Genomic DNA, 14,390 nt, shown 5'->3' on the forward strand with positions numbered 1-14,390 from the left:
AGGGCATGCTCCACACAGCCCCATGTCCTGCCATCTCCCACAGCTCCAGCCTTGCAAAAAATCACACCAGTTCTCCTCTCTCAGTCATTACCTGTCGCTTGGCATTTTCAAATCTCCTTAGTTCTTCTTGTTGGGCCAGCAGGGTGGCATCTTTCTGCCTCATCTCAAACAGCACCTTCTTGTGCTCCTGCTCTCTCTCTGCCTTCTCTTTTTCCCATTGCTCCAGCGTCTCCTGCATCTCTGCACGGTGCCTTTCGCGCTCACTTGCCTGAGGAGGGGAGGAGAAATTTGCAAGATGAAGTCCCAGGCAAGCTCCCTGCTGAAAAAGGTGAAGCTTCATCCCTCCCACAACCCCCAACCGGAAAAGACAACAGCACTCCAGAAACCGTGTCCTGTCATGGAATTCAAAAGGAGGCTCAGCAGGTGCAAGAATCAAAGACTCGTGGAATCTCTTCTGTTGGCAAAGACCTTCCCAAGCGTTGAGTCCAAGTGCTCAGAAAAGGAGGTGTCACCTTCCCTTCCCTGACACCCCAGTCACAAGGACTGAAGGACCAGGGACAAGGGGCCTGTTCCCTTTGCTTCCAGCCCAAAGCTAATCCCTCTGTCCACCATGGAAGCACAGCAAGAAAGGAACCGAGTTCCCACGCCTGCAGCCAGCAGCACTGTTGGCATCTGCTCCATGCCGGCAAGTGCTCCACGCTGGCATCTGCTCCGTGCCAGGTGGGACTCAGGGACAATCCTGCCCTGGGCTGCCACGCTTTGGGTGGGCACTGCCCAACCTGCTCTGGAACTCCTCTTACGCCCTCACTGAAGCTGTGGCTGCATTTACTGTCCCAGCACCATCCTGGGGGCTCTCAGGCACCTCCAAGTCCAAGCTGCTGCCTCTGCTGCCCGGTCCAGCAGCGGGAGGCCTTGGCAGAGGATTGCTGCCCTTTCACACCCTCAGGCTCTGCTTGTGCTAAACCAACCCACAGGGCTGGCTTGGACACTCCAGAAGTGTACTGTCCCCTACCAGGTCTTGCAGGAGCTTCTTTATTTCCAGTTGCTGAGCAGTTCCCTGAAGCCTGAGGCTTTCGTGATGCTGCTGCTCTGCCTGCAGGAGCTGTTGAGCTGTGTCTTCCCGTTCCTGCCTCCTGAGAGATCTCTCTGCTTCCAGCTCATCTTGCAGGCACTTCACTTCTCCTACAAACACGACCAACAGCAAGAGTCAGAGTCTTTACTGACTTTACTGACCTCAGGCCCTTTCAGTGCCACCAAGCCCCACCACTCCTCAGAAGCTCTGTGGACAGAGGCAGCTTTACAGGGTGCTTAGTTCTCTAGGCAGGGGCAGCACCACAAACAAAGCACACGAGGTTCTCACCTTCTATCACCTCCTTGGCCTGTGTGACTGTGAGCACTTGAGCCTCCAGATGGTTCCTGGTGGTCTCCAGCTGAGATATCTGCTGCTGAGCAGCAATCAGCCTGGATTCCAGGCTCTCCTTTGCTGACCTATGAGTTGCACATACGGAGAGACATGAGTTGCTTGCTCCAGACACCCACAGCCGGGTATTCCAGGACAACGTGGCTCAAGATCCCCACACCTGAGTATGGGAAATGGGCCACGTGGAAATTCGCCCAGGCAAGGCACATTTGTGCCATCTCAACAGCAGAGCAGGGCCCTCTGAGGGACTGCCCAGGCCTTCCCTATGGCCTGGCACAGCACAGACAGCCCAGCCCAACTTGGCCTCAACAGCCAAACCTTCAGCTGCTGATCCTGATCTATGACACTGGCTAGCTGTGTCCAAACAGGCTGGGGCGACGAGCAAAAGCCCAGCCTCTGCTCACAGCCCTTCTCTCATCAGCACTTCCAAGCTTCTCTGCAGGGGGACACAACAGACTCTTGTCCTTGCTGACTGCTGACTTTTTAATGCTCTTGATAATGGACATAAAGGTCCATCATCTTCCAGACACCCTGTATTTATGTGGCTTCAGAACTACTTTGCGTGACACAGTAAAATCTCATGGTCATCTCATAGCAGCACTTGTAAAAAATCAGGACGCCCTTTTGTCTGAACAACAACTACCTGAATGCAGAGACTGCAGTTTAAACTCTTGCAAGGTCATGGAGTAGACTTGCCACCTTTATTTTAGTGTTGCGGGCCAAGCAGGCAGTAGCCCGAGGCACTTGTCCTTCTTTACAGAGTGAGAGGGACCATCCAAAGGGAGGTTGGCAGGTTTGGCAGCTGGGTGCCCATCAACAATCAGCAAGAATCCCCAGAGGCTGTTGAGAATTCCAAAGAGCTTTCCCTGCTGCTCTCCAGCCAGCTCTAGGGCCTGTCCCACACTTCTCAAGAGTGTGCTTGGAAGCAGAAAGCCCTCAAGATTTTCAGCAGGAGCCTCTGGCTTCCCCCTGAATGGCAGTGTGCTACCCCCAACGTGCCAAGGTCGGAGCCTGGAATGCTGAAGACGAAGCTTCAGTTCTGAAGATCAGGATCATGTCAAGCTACTTGCTAAGGAATGAGGGACGTTCAATGCCCAGAAGAAGAAACCAAAGCCAAGAGAAACCTGAGGTTTCACTCAGCATCTGCATGGTTTAACTACTACTCAGTTCAGGGCTGGGTGGATTGCTTTGGACTTCCCACAGGAGTGTGCTCGGCAGCACAAACAGGAGCCCAAGGCTCACGAGAGCTTTGCTGGCTTTAGGTGTCAGAAAAAGAACCTTCACATTGGGGCATATTTTTGTTCTTGGGACTCTTCCATATTCTGTCCATGGAATGTAAATAGATCTGAAAAGGTTCTGCTCCCTGCCTTTACCTGGTCTCCTTCAGCTGCCTGGAAAGGTCTTGTTGGAGCCACTCCATGGCTGCCAGTCGGCCCTCAAGGTCAGCCTTCTGGCCCAGCAGCTCCTGCTCTCGGCACACCTGGGCCAGTGCGTGCCCTTGGCCAGAGGATTCCGGGCTCAGCTGCTCCAGAGAGCAGCTCGATGAATCTTGCTCCTGGGAAACCTGGAAGTGGGACAAGGTACAGCTCGAGCCCTTCCTCGGGAGGCCTGTGCAGAGCCAGCCAGTGGCACCTCGCAGGCAGCCAGAGGACAAGGAGCACCTGTGCTCTGGGCTCAAAGTTTCACAGCATCTGCCCTATGCAGCTCTGATAGCCGGGGCTGCCAAAAGCCTCTGGCACTGTTACCTTGGAAGTGCTGTGTCAGGCCCTGCTGGCTTGCCTGGGACCAGACAGCTCCTTCCCAACAAACATCCCCACTCCAAACTCCGTGTTGTCACCCAAAAATACTGCATCTTCTGCAACTGCCACTTGGGAAACAAAATTATTATCTGGATATATTTCATTGCTGGACATTTTCAGGAAGATTTGTGAAAACAAATTTGCTTGCTGAATCAAGGGGAAATATACAGGATTTCCCCCTGCCACAACAAAACTCTCGTCTAAGTTTCTCCTCCTCACATATTCTACGCAGCTCTCTGCAAGGAGAGGATGCCTCGCCGGGAAATGGCTCTTGTGCTGAGCAGACATTTTGTGACTTGTGGACGCCTGCCTGATGTGGCCAAATCAGAACGTCTGCTGTGCATTTGCCCAACCTATCACATTCCCCAGAACTGAGACTGTCTGACAGAGACCATCAGAAACAAAGCCTTCTCTTGCAGCTATCCTGTAACACCCAATCTAAACCTCCTCTGGCACAGCTTGGGGCTGTTTCCTCTTGTCCTGTCCCTTGTTCCCTGGGAGCAGAGCCTGACCCTCACCTGGCTGCAGCTTCCTGTCACAGAGAGCTGTAGAAGGCAAGAAGGTGCCCCCTGAGCCTCCTTTTCTCCAGGCTGAGCCCCCCCAGCTCCCTCAGCTGCTCCTGGTCACACCTGTGCTCCAGACCCTTCCCCAGCTCCGATCCCCGTTTTAGAGGCTCTGTGGCTGCCCAAAGCAACACATTTTGCAGAAGCACGCAACACTTTGCTGATGAACACGCATATCCCTGGCTCATAAACGCATGTGCCGTCTTGAGCCAGGTGTGCACAGCAGTGTGCCCGTCTTCTCCTGCCAGCAACAGCATCTGGGCTGATCTGGCTGCCACAACTCCCCCTCCCACAGGTGCTGCCGAGCAATAAGGTGTTCAGAGCCATGCTAACATCATCCCTCTCCTGCTGCAGCAGATCCCTCTGAAGCTGCAATTCCTCCAATGACTGCCTCTTGACTTCCAGCTCGCTCTGCAACAATGGGTCTTCTCCCTCGAGTGCAGCCAAGTCCTCCAGTGTAGAAGAAGGGGCAAGACGAGTTTTCAAGGGAAAACCAGTCTCATTTCCAAAACCAACCTCCATCCTGTCCTGCTGCTCTGCCTGTTCGGCCTGGGCTGATGCTTCCTTCCGCTGCTTGGTGTTCTTCAGATGCAGACACAAGGCTCCTGTCTCCGGGATTCCAGTGCATTGCAGCAGCATTTCCCTGGACTTCTCAAGGTTTGCACAGTCACTGCAGAGACAAGGCTCAGTCAGAAGAATCAAGAGGCCTGAAGAGTCAGCAATGCCATTTTCAGCTCTCCAGGATGGAGCTGGGGGCAGTGGGCTAAGGAAGACCTTGCTCTTTCCCTCCCAGGAAAATCCTCCAGAGGCTGCCTTCTTTCAGTGAGAAGCTATGGCTGGGCAGGGGCACTTAAAGAACAGAATTCAGGGAAGCAGCACGGCGAGGAGAAGGAGTCTCCTATTCCAACATGGCTCTGCAGCTCTCAGACAGCCTTGGGAGTCACAGAAGAGCATGGAAAAACCAGACAGGACGATGCTCGAGGGCCACACTGAGGACTACACATGGTAGGCAGGTGACTTCTTCACCAGGGACTCCTCTGAACTCCCCGGCCTGGAAGCAGATTGTTTCTGGAATGCAGGAGGAGGAGGAGGAGGAGGAGGAGGAGGAAAGACTCACCTACTGATTTCTTCTAGCAGAGAGTCTATCAGCTGGCAGCGGCTTCTGATCCTCTGAGTTCTCTCCTCCATTTGATCAAAATGCCGCTGCATGCGCCCCCAGTTCTCTGTAGCTTCCCGAACCCATTCAAAAGGATGCTGTTCATCAGTGGATGTCAGAGTTGAGAGGATGTTCCCAGGATTGTCGGTGCAGATGATGGAATTGGCCATGCTGTCACTGTCGCCTACCAGCGCCTGAAAGCCCACATCCAGCTGTTAGTCAGGTGTTCTGTTCCCATTCCAAAGCAGCACTGAGATACCTCTTTTCTGATCCCACAAGAACCAGCATCCATTCATGGAGAACCAGTTTCAAAATGCCAGCCAGCTCAGCACACTTTACTCACCTCAGGGGCTCCGGAGGAACGTCCCTGCTGAGAAAGCCCTCGAGCTCCCTGCAAGAGCACGGGGAAGAGCACACTCAGACTGCATGGCTGCCCCTGAGGCAGTCGCCCCTGAGTGCCTCCCAGCCTGTCCCAGAGCACAGCAATTCCAGCTGAGCTCTTCCTCCCCTCCTTGGGAATATTTTCAGCCCAGTAGTTTGACAGCAGCAGAAATGAACATGCTGGAAGGTGTTTCATCACTTCTAAGAGCACCAGAAGGGGAGTTGCCCAGAGCCCCAGCCAGTCTGGCCTTGAACACTCCCAGGGATCCAGGGGCAGCCACAGCTTCTCTGGGAAACCTCAAGCCTGGGTGCCAGGGCCTCAGCACCCTCAGAGGGCAGAACTCCCTCCCAATATCCCATCCATCCCTGCCCTGTCTTGGTGGGAAGCTTTTGTCATTTGTCCTGTCCCTGCAGGCCTCTGGCTTAAGTCCATCTCCAGCTCTCATGCAGCCCTTTCATGCATTGGAAGGGGCTCTAAGGTCACCCTGGAACCTTCTCCAGGCTGGACAACCCCAACTCTTGCATCCTTTTCCCTTGCCACTGGTGCTCCAGCCCTTGGAGCATCTTCCTATCATGCTTGTGACCTCCTCTGGGCCACTAGGGATCATTTCAGAGATGTCTGGGAGAAACTCATTCTGGACTCTGGGAAGCACTGAGGCTGTGCTGTAATTTGGGTGAGGGGAAGGCAATGAAAAGCTGCTCCCTTGTTTGTGCCCACAGCCTCCAGTGGGACAAGGATGGAGGAGGAGATGTGGCTGTGCTCTGGGATGGCCAGGAGCCACCCATTCCCTCCCACACCTGTCCCCACAGCGAGCACCAAAGCTGCTGCCAGCTCCGGAACAGCCAACTGTTAATCCCTTGCTATTGCCAAAGGGAACTATTCCCCGAGGCCCAGCCCAGGCCCTCCCAGGTCCCTGCTGGGCTTGGCACAAGGAGAGCAGTGGCTTTCTCACTCACCCGCCGGGTCTCCATCCTCCCCTTGGCACGAGCAGAGAGTAAACAGCAATGCCCAAAGGCCCTTGGCCCTAGCAGGGTGTAAACCCCAATATCCAAAGGCCCTTGGCCTTAGCAGGGTCTAAACCCCAATATCCAAAGGCCCTTGGCCTTTGCAGGGTCTAAACCCCAATATCCAAAGGCTCTTGGCCTTTGCAGGGTCAATAGCACACAATCCACGTGCCCTTGGCCTTTGCAAAGTCCAAGCCCCAAAGCTCATGAGCTGTTGACAGCTCCAGGGTCCAAACCCCAATAGCCAGGAGCTGTTGGTTGTCGCCAGGGTCTAAGCCCCAACATTCCATGGCCTTTGTGACAGTTCTCGGGCTCCAACCCCCAACATTCCATGGCCTTTGTGACAGTTGTCAGGCTCCAACTCCCAACATTCCATGGCCTTTGTGACAGTTGTCAGGCTCCAACTCCCAACTTTCCACAGCTTTTGCGATGGTTACCAGGGTCCATAGCCCAGCATTCCAGGGGCTCTTGGAGAGGCCCTCCCTGGCTCTCCCCCCATCCCAGCTTCCTGCCGGTCCTGGTGTTAAAAGCAGGCGAACTGGAGCCAAGACATTTTAAAAGGCCTGGGCCTGTTTATTAAAAACAAAGACAACTGAAGACGAGGCCCCAGGATAAGCCCAGGGCCTCAGGGGCAAGTCAGAGATCCAAGTAACTCTGTGCTACACAGGGAGTTTCTGTGGATACTGATTCTGCAGAAAGACCCGGGTGCTCGGCACCCAGGGGTTTTTAAAGTCTCTGAAAGGTGCGAGACTGGTGCACTTTTGATCCACTTGTTGATTGGTCCACCTCCTGGTAGCTGGTTGCTCCATAAGACAGCGCATTCCTGGCCAATCATCCTGGAATTCTGAGGCACTATTGGCTGGTTAGTCCCCCAGTCATAGGTTGAGTTGCTGACATCGCTCCATGATGTAACCCGTCTAGAAGATTCTTGCCTTGACACCTTTTCCGACCCCTCTTTTCCGTGATTGACAGCTATGCACGCACACTTGACCGACAATACCTTTAACTTTGTAACTTACTACATCAATTCCAACAATTAATTATATTAATTAGCAATTCATTACAACTCATTAAAACGATGAACTATTATTAAGCCGGCCTATTAAAACAAATTTATTTATACCACTGGCACGGGCCCTGCCTCCCCCGTGTCCCCAGAGCCCTGTTGGGCAGCTGGGCAGGGACCTGGCTCATAACATGAGTTCAAAGTTGCTGGTGCAGACAGTGTCAGTTTTAAGGCTCAGCGTTCTCAAGACCTGCAGGCTCTTTAGGGATGCGCTTGGTTCCTGAGTTACAGGAATTCTTCTGTCTTTCCTGACAAAGGAGAGATGGAAGAAAAAGCCTGCAAAGGTTCTTGCTGCTGACAAATATTCATGAAAGTAAAGCTTTGCCTTTAGAACAGCCGCATGAGGAGGAAGAATGGTGTTTCAGGGGCTTTTCAAATTCCTACAGAGAAATGCCAAGAGCTGCAGTGTTTAAGGCTCATAAAAGTGATTAAGAATGCTGAGACAACCACAAGTGCATTTTTTTTCTCTGCTCTCTGTTTGGCAATATATCACTAGGTTTTCTAGGCAGAAGAAAAGTCTTGCTGCTTACATCAGAGATTCCTCTCTAGGAACAGACCTTCAAGAACTAAATGAGCCTGCTTGTAAAAACTTTGGCAGGTATTTTTTGCCCTCATCTTCGATAGCGTTCATCTGTGACCTAGGGAGGAATTTTGTGCCCCAGTTGACAGGAATTGGCTTCTGAGCAGGGCACAAATCCTGCGTGGAAGAGAAGAGCTGCACCTGCCTTCTGCAGGGCCTGTCTCTCCAGAGACGGACAGCCCCTGGATGTCACTGCCAAGTTAAGGTTCAGAGACCGATGCAGCTTCAAGTGTCTGCTTCCACAAGAGCAGCTTTGGGCTCCTTGAGCAGAGCTGCAAAGGAGCAGGACAGCTCCTGCTGAAGGTCTGACAGCTCCTGCCTGGTCCTTGCACAGCTCTCAGTGTAGTTCTGCCGGTGGTCCTGTCGGTCTTGGGCCAGCTGTGACTGCAGCAGGGACACCTGAAAGAGGCACAAGGCCCGGCTCAGACAAGCCCACGCTGGCAGGAGCACCTGCAGCCCCACGGTACCGGCTCTCGGGGCAGACACAGCCTCCAACTCCAGCCCTCACCAACTCTCTGCCCTGGGGCAAGGGGAAGGGAACAGGCTCCCACACAGAGCAGAGCTCAGATGATCAACAGGTCCAGTTCAAGGCTGACAAAGCCTTCCCACGGACATCCCTCAGCCACCACAGGTCTGTTAGAGAGAGTTCCAAGGGGATTTAGGAACCCAACTCTGATTTCCAAAGCACACATTTGGGCCACCGAGCCCTTTTTCCACAGGCTGTGCCTCAGCACGAGGGCTGCTGCTCCCTTCAGTTCCTGGAGGACTCTTCTACTTGAGCTGCTCAACAGCCAGCCCAAGCATGAGGGGAATGTGGTGCTTGGGGTTTCCTGGTACTTTCTTGAGGCATTTGAGCACCCCAAGCCCCATATTACACGTCCCCCTTTTATACTGATATGTTAATTATGGCTTTAACCGATTTATATTTATTGATATTTATTATGCCTCTACTCAATTTTACTTAATTTTCAGGGATTCTTAAAGGGCCTTTGGGGTTTTTCTTGGTCTTGCCATGTTTCAGTGCACAGTCTGCCTTTCCCACACTCCATTGTCTAAATGGAACTAAAATATAGCCTTAAATATTTCCTACTTATTCAAATTTATTCCATTTTGGTCAGTTTTGTGTAAATTTCGAGGAGGTTTTGAGGCTTTTTGGGGTCATTTTGCGTACCCTCCCAGCCAATCCCTGAGGGCACTTTTCCCCGTTGTCACTCACTGAGGGGGGTCGGGCTGAGGCCGGAACTCCTCCCCGCCCTCCCCTTGCCCATCACTGCCGCCGCTCCCCTGCCTCGCTGCCAGTGGCCCCTTGTGACTCTGAACTTTGCCCAGCTGCCCCAGTCTGGACTGGTTTATGCTGGTTTATTCTCCCCCCTGCCCAGGTAGTGGAGTTCCAGCACCCCCCACCGCCCAGAGCGTCAAATTCACGTGGCTCGAGGGTCGTGTCCACAAAGGAGACAGAGGAGTCCTGTAAAAGTCCCTTGGCTGGAACAAAGGGAGGGAGTCCATCAGGGTCTCTCTCAATTAGCTGGAGCAAGCAGCCTTCTTTTCTCCTTTCCCGGCTGCATTTTCTCCTCAGTCCCTTTCCCCTTTGGCTGAGCTACTTGGGAGGTACTCGGGACTTCCCGATCCGCCTATCCGTGTCCCCCTTAGTATGTGCCCTCTGTAAGACACACAAGCCATGATCATTGCAATCAGCTGAATCCATTAATTTATTTTAGAAAGCTTTACTAATTGCCATGGACTTCTTCTCAGGGAAGAAGAATAAAGACTTAATAGGGTTTTGAATATTAACTTTGTGAGAAATTATGCTCACTTTTAAAATTCCAAAGGTTTATTAAACCTGAACAAAATTGCAGCAAAAGTCTGTGTAAAATGACTACATAATATTGGCTTTCACCTTTACGTATTAGCTTTTGCATGTGGTCAGTGATTATAAGTATTTAGAAATAGTACCAACTGTAACTCTTTTTAGCTGCTTGTGAATATAATAGAATCTATCAGCTTAAGTGTGCATTGTATTGCTCATAGAAATAGTGTAATGAATATAATATCTGTGTAGCAGTTATGGAAATAAGAGTGTGATGAACGTATTGTAGAATAGAAAAGGCTTTTGTGTAACTAAGAAGAACAATGTAAGGCCGTCCACTGACCGACCCGTCCAAGTGATAAGATAACCGTCACACAAACCAGAGCACCGGAGGACAATTAGAGAATGCCATGTTCCATTTAAGGAGGACACACTAAATCCTTAACAGAGGATGTAAAACGGCAGGATGGAGACACAGGAAGAAATAAAATATATTGACCTGATACCCAGGATGTTATGCAGACAAGCCGGAGTGTGAAGAAATCAAACAAAGGAGTTCCCGAAACCTCAGAAAGTTCAAAAGAATGTTTGACTAATGTACAAAACACACGAATATGCATGTATCTCGGTGATGTAACTGTATAAAGGTGATGAAGGTGATGTCACCTTCTCCAGACCCCCAAAACCTCCCCAGAGACCCCCCAACCCTTGCTGCACTGGTGGATGAATGGCTCTATGTGTTTGGAGGTGGGGAGGGGGCTCGGGGGTCCTGGGTGAATCCTAGGGGGATTTGGGGCAGCTACAAGACAAGGGGGCCTGGGGAGTTTGGGGGAGTCAGGGAAAATTCAGAATGGGGGCAAGGTGGTGGCGTCTGGGGGGCTGGGGTTGGCAGCTCTACATGACTGGAGGTCAGGAGGAGCCCTGAGGGGCGTTCTAGGGGGGTTTAGGGAAGGTTTTGGGGTTCTACAGGATGGAGGCGGGGCTGGAGGGGTTGGAGGTGCTGGAGGAATTTGGGGACGGGTGGTTGGGGGCTTTTGAAGGGCTGGGAGACAACTGGGTCTCCTTGTTTGGAGATGGGGAGGAGCTTCAGGGAGTCTGAGGGGAGCTCTGGGGAACTTTGGGCAGGGCTAAATGGGCTGGGAGAGCTTCAGGGGATCTGGGGGGGCTGGAGGACATTTGGAATAGGGGAGATATGGGAGGGCTGGGGTGGCTGGTGGGCGACTTACTCTATATCTTCGGAGGTGTGGAGGGGGCTGGGGAGGCTGATTTTGGGGCCCCTCCTGATTTTTGGGCGGGGACCACACAGCTCAGGCCATTTTCTCCTCTCATCTGGGTGGGGGCTTTAGGGGTCCCAACTTCTTAGGGTCCAGGGTCCCTTCCTGATTTTGGGGTCCCCTCCCCAGGCTGCACATCTGAGGATGTTTTCTCCTCAGAGCTGTTCCAGTTCCCGCTGGGAGGGGGGGCCCTTGGGAGTGGTTGGGGCTTGGGGGAGGGGGAAGCCCTCCACCTGCCCACCACCAGCTACTCCATGGTCTTCCACCCCCCTCCCACACCCTCATCCTCGGTGGGTGGCACTCCACTGCCGGGGGGGATCTGGGGAGGATCCTGGGGGCTCTGTGGGGGAAGATATGGGGGACACTGGCTCTCCACCATCAGGTACAAGCCATCCTGGGGCAGTCCTAGGGCAGGGCTCGGGGGATCTCTGGCTATCTGGAGGGGGCTGAGAGGGTCCTTCAGGGGTCTGGTAGGGGAAACAGGGGGAGATATGGGGGGAATATGAGGGAATACAGGAAGCTATGGGGTCCCGAGTGGGGATATGGCTGGAGAAATGGGGGGGGATACAGGGGGTACAGGGTCCTGGGGGCCTCATGGAAGGGAGACATAGGAGAGATATGAGAGGCACAGGGAGCTGAGGACTCCTTGAGGGGATTCAGGCAGTCCTGGATGGGCTGGGAAGAGATATATGGGAGGCAGATGGGTAGTACAGAGTCCTGGGTGGGAGATGAAGGAGGGGAGATGGTCGGGTCCTGGGTGGCTCTGGGGAGGTCCTGGGAGATCCTGGGGGCTTCTGGGCAGGTTGTGGGAGCAGACTGCGGGGGAGAGATGGGGGAACAGGGAAAATGCGTGGATGCAGTTTGGCCTGGTTTGGAGGAAGCACAAGCAAGGCCTTATGGATAAACTCTTTATTGATGGAACAAGGGTGTGAAGTTTGCTGTCTAGAGGCCCTTCAGCTCTCCTGCCACACGCCTTGCTCGCCTCAGACGAGCTTTGAGTGCACTGATCTGTGCCGTGCTCTGTCCTGGGCAGGGGGCGTTGGACCCTCCGGAGGGATGGGCTGTGGGGAAAACTGTGGGTCCAAGGAGGGGAGAGTGTCCTCAGCAGCACAGCTCTCCTCTCTGCCTTGGCACGTGGCTGGGTTTGGGACAGGCCATTGGAAATTCTGCCTGCAGGTTGGTGCAGGCCTATGCCGAACAACCCACCCTAATACAGACTGAACGATCCAATTTGCCATGGTCCTTATGTCCCAAGTGTTGCCTGAGATTGCTGGATTCCTTTCTCTCACCAAGTTCCCCTTCACCATTGCTGGATACTCGGGCTCCATGGTTTTGGCATAGCCTGTCCCTTTTGCATGGAGCTGTGTTCCTAAGGCAGGCAGCTTTACTCCCGTGCTTTCTTCCTGGCTCTGTTTTTCAGATGCTCCAGGGAATCCTGGTGGCATCTGTCCTCTGGAGACCTTACCCTTGGGAAGCTTCAGGATTTTGGTGTAGTCACAGCTGGAGTCTCCTCCAAACTGAGAAGCTACCATGGATTTCTAGAGGCAGGGAATATTCTTGACAACTTGGATGGTGAGATAGTCAAGGCAAGCGTGTAAACGTCCTCTGTCTGTTTCAGCTTCCTTGGGTGTGTCTGCTTGGGTGGCTCCTCCATCAACAAGCTGCTCCTTCTGCCTGGCTGCCCTCCCTGACTCAGAAGCTTTGGACTCCAGATGGTCCCCCAAGATCTCCAACACCATCGCTGGAAGCTCCTTGGCCACCAGTTCTATTTCCTGTTGGCGGTCTAGTGGTGGCTCTGCAGGCTCTGTTCTCACAGAGCTGCCAAAAACTCTTCCTCTGATCCCCTGAGCAGTGTTTCTTAAGACACTGACACGCTGGTCCCAAGGAACCTTCTGCCTCGCAAACACTTTGTACACAATGGTCTCAACCAGCTCTTGGAGCTTCTGGCCTTCTGCTGTGGTCAGCTGCTCAAAGACAGCTTTAAAGAGGCCATCGGCAGTGTTGTCCGGCTTCCTCTGGGAGCCAGCGGCTCTGCTGGCATCTTTCTGAGCCAGCTCAGCTGTGGAGTGGGTTTGGCCCTTGTCTAAAGGTGCTTTCACTCTTCTGAATCTCCCTGATTTCAGGGGGGGTCTCTTTGCTCTTCTGTGGAGGTGGGCAGGAAGGTTTCTGAGGCTGCAGCTGCCGCTGTGCCCTGCAGGAAGTGTCAGTGGTTCCTGACAGTTTGGGACCATCCTTTAATTTGGCCAAAAGTGGCAGAAGCCCTTCCAGAAAGGTGACACCAGGTTGTGGGTCATGGCGCCTGGACAAGCACTCAGCCCCTGCGTGCTGAGGATTCCTGCGGGCCCAGGCCGGCACTCTGCTTCAGCCAGGCCACGAGGGCAGGAGAGAAGGGCTTCCCTCAGCACGGGGTGTGCCTGCACATGGCCCTGCTGCCCGTGCCCAGCTCAGCGCCCTGCGCTGGCTCAGCTCCCAGCCGTGGAGTCCTTTCCACACCACAGCACCCAGCCCAGCAGCACAGCCCTGCACAGTCCCATGGCCCTGAACACAACGCTTTGCCTACCTCTTGCCGCCCCAAGATCTGCTCCGACTGCAGCTTGGTCCTGGTCAGGCACTGCCTGCACTCGTTGAACTCCTTCACAGTGCAAATCACCTGTGGAGGGATGAGGACAGAATCCCCCAGAAACTGTCAAGCCATGCTGTCAGCCTTCCCCAAAACAGCCTGACCTCAGTGGGAGAGGAGCTGCCCCCAAGCCCTCCCCCCATACCCTGGTGTTGGGGCCAGTGATGTCCCCCCAGCCAGGGCTGAAGAGGCAGCGTGGGGCAGGCTGAGAAGGGCAGGACTGGGGCTTGCCAGGGCGATGTTGGCGCTGCTTCTGCTCCCAGAGACACCAGCGCACGGCTCTGTCCTCTGGCAGCAGCAGGCGGCTGCAGCAGGGGCTGTGGGAGCCCTGCTTGAAGAGGGCTGTTCTTGATCAGCCTGATGTCCAAACCTACCTTGTTGTCACTGGTGCTGCAGCCCTGTTTCTTCAGCATCCGCAGGATGTCCTTGCGCTTGTGGTAGTCCTGAAGGTGGGGGTCATGCAGGCAGTTGTATTGCAGGTTCAGGTGGTGCATGTAGGGGTCGTCCAGACTGAAAGAAGGACATTGCCAGTGAAGCTGTAAGAGACATTTCCCAGAGTATGAAGGAGGCCGGAGAGCTGTAAAGAGGTGCCATGCGGTACCTGTGGAAAGAGCAAGGTACTTTGAAGACCAACACTTTGAAGACCATCCTTCTGAAGACACAGAGACCCTCACAGAAAGACTGCGGGGCCGTGCTGGGCCAGGCTGGGCTGTGATGGG

At 53.7% G+C, this 14,390-nt stretch overlaps 1 protein-coding gene across 1 annotated transcript in view; it reads right to left on the reverse strand.

Moving 5' to 3' along the window:
- Positions 1–958: 958 nt before the first annotated feature.
- The window catches only part of LOC137466684 (centrosome-associated protein CEP250-like), a 31,284-nt gene continuing 17,852 nt past the window's right edge, over positions 959–14,390 (reverse strand). Inside the window, exons 6-8 of the mRNA XM_068178375.1 lie at positions 2,794–2,984; positions 1,361–1,488; positions 959–1,182 (exon numbers count right to left, since the gene is read on the reverse strand). Of these exons, the coding sequence (XP_068034476.1) occupies positions 959–1,182; positions 1,361–1,488; positions 2,794–2,984 (543 nt within the window). The remainder of the gene's footprint in view (positions 1,183–1,360; positions 1,489–2,793; positions 2,985–14,390) is intronic.

This window comes from Anomalospiza imberbis, unplaced genomic scaffold (assembly GCF_031753505.1).
Source record: "Anomalospiza imberbis isolate Cuckoo-Finch-1a 21T00152 unplaced genomic scaffold, ASM3175350v1 scaffold_396, whole genome shotgun sequence".
Lineage (NCBI taxonomy): Eukaryota > Metazoa > Chordata > Aves > Passeriformes > Viduidae > Anomalospiza > Anomalospiza imberbis.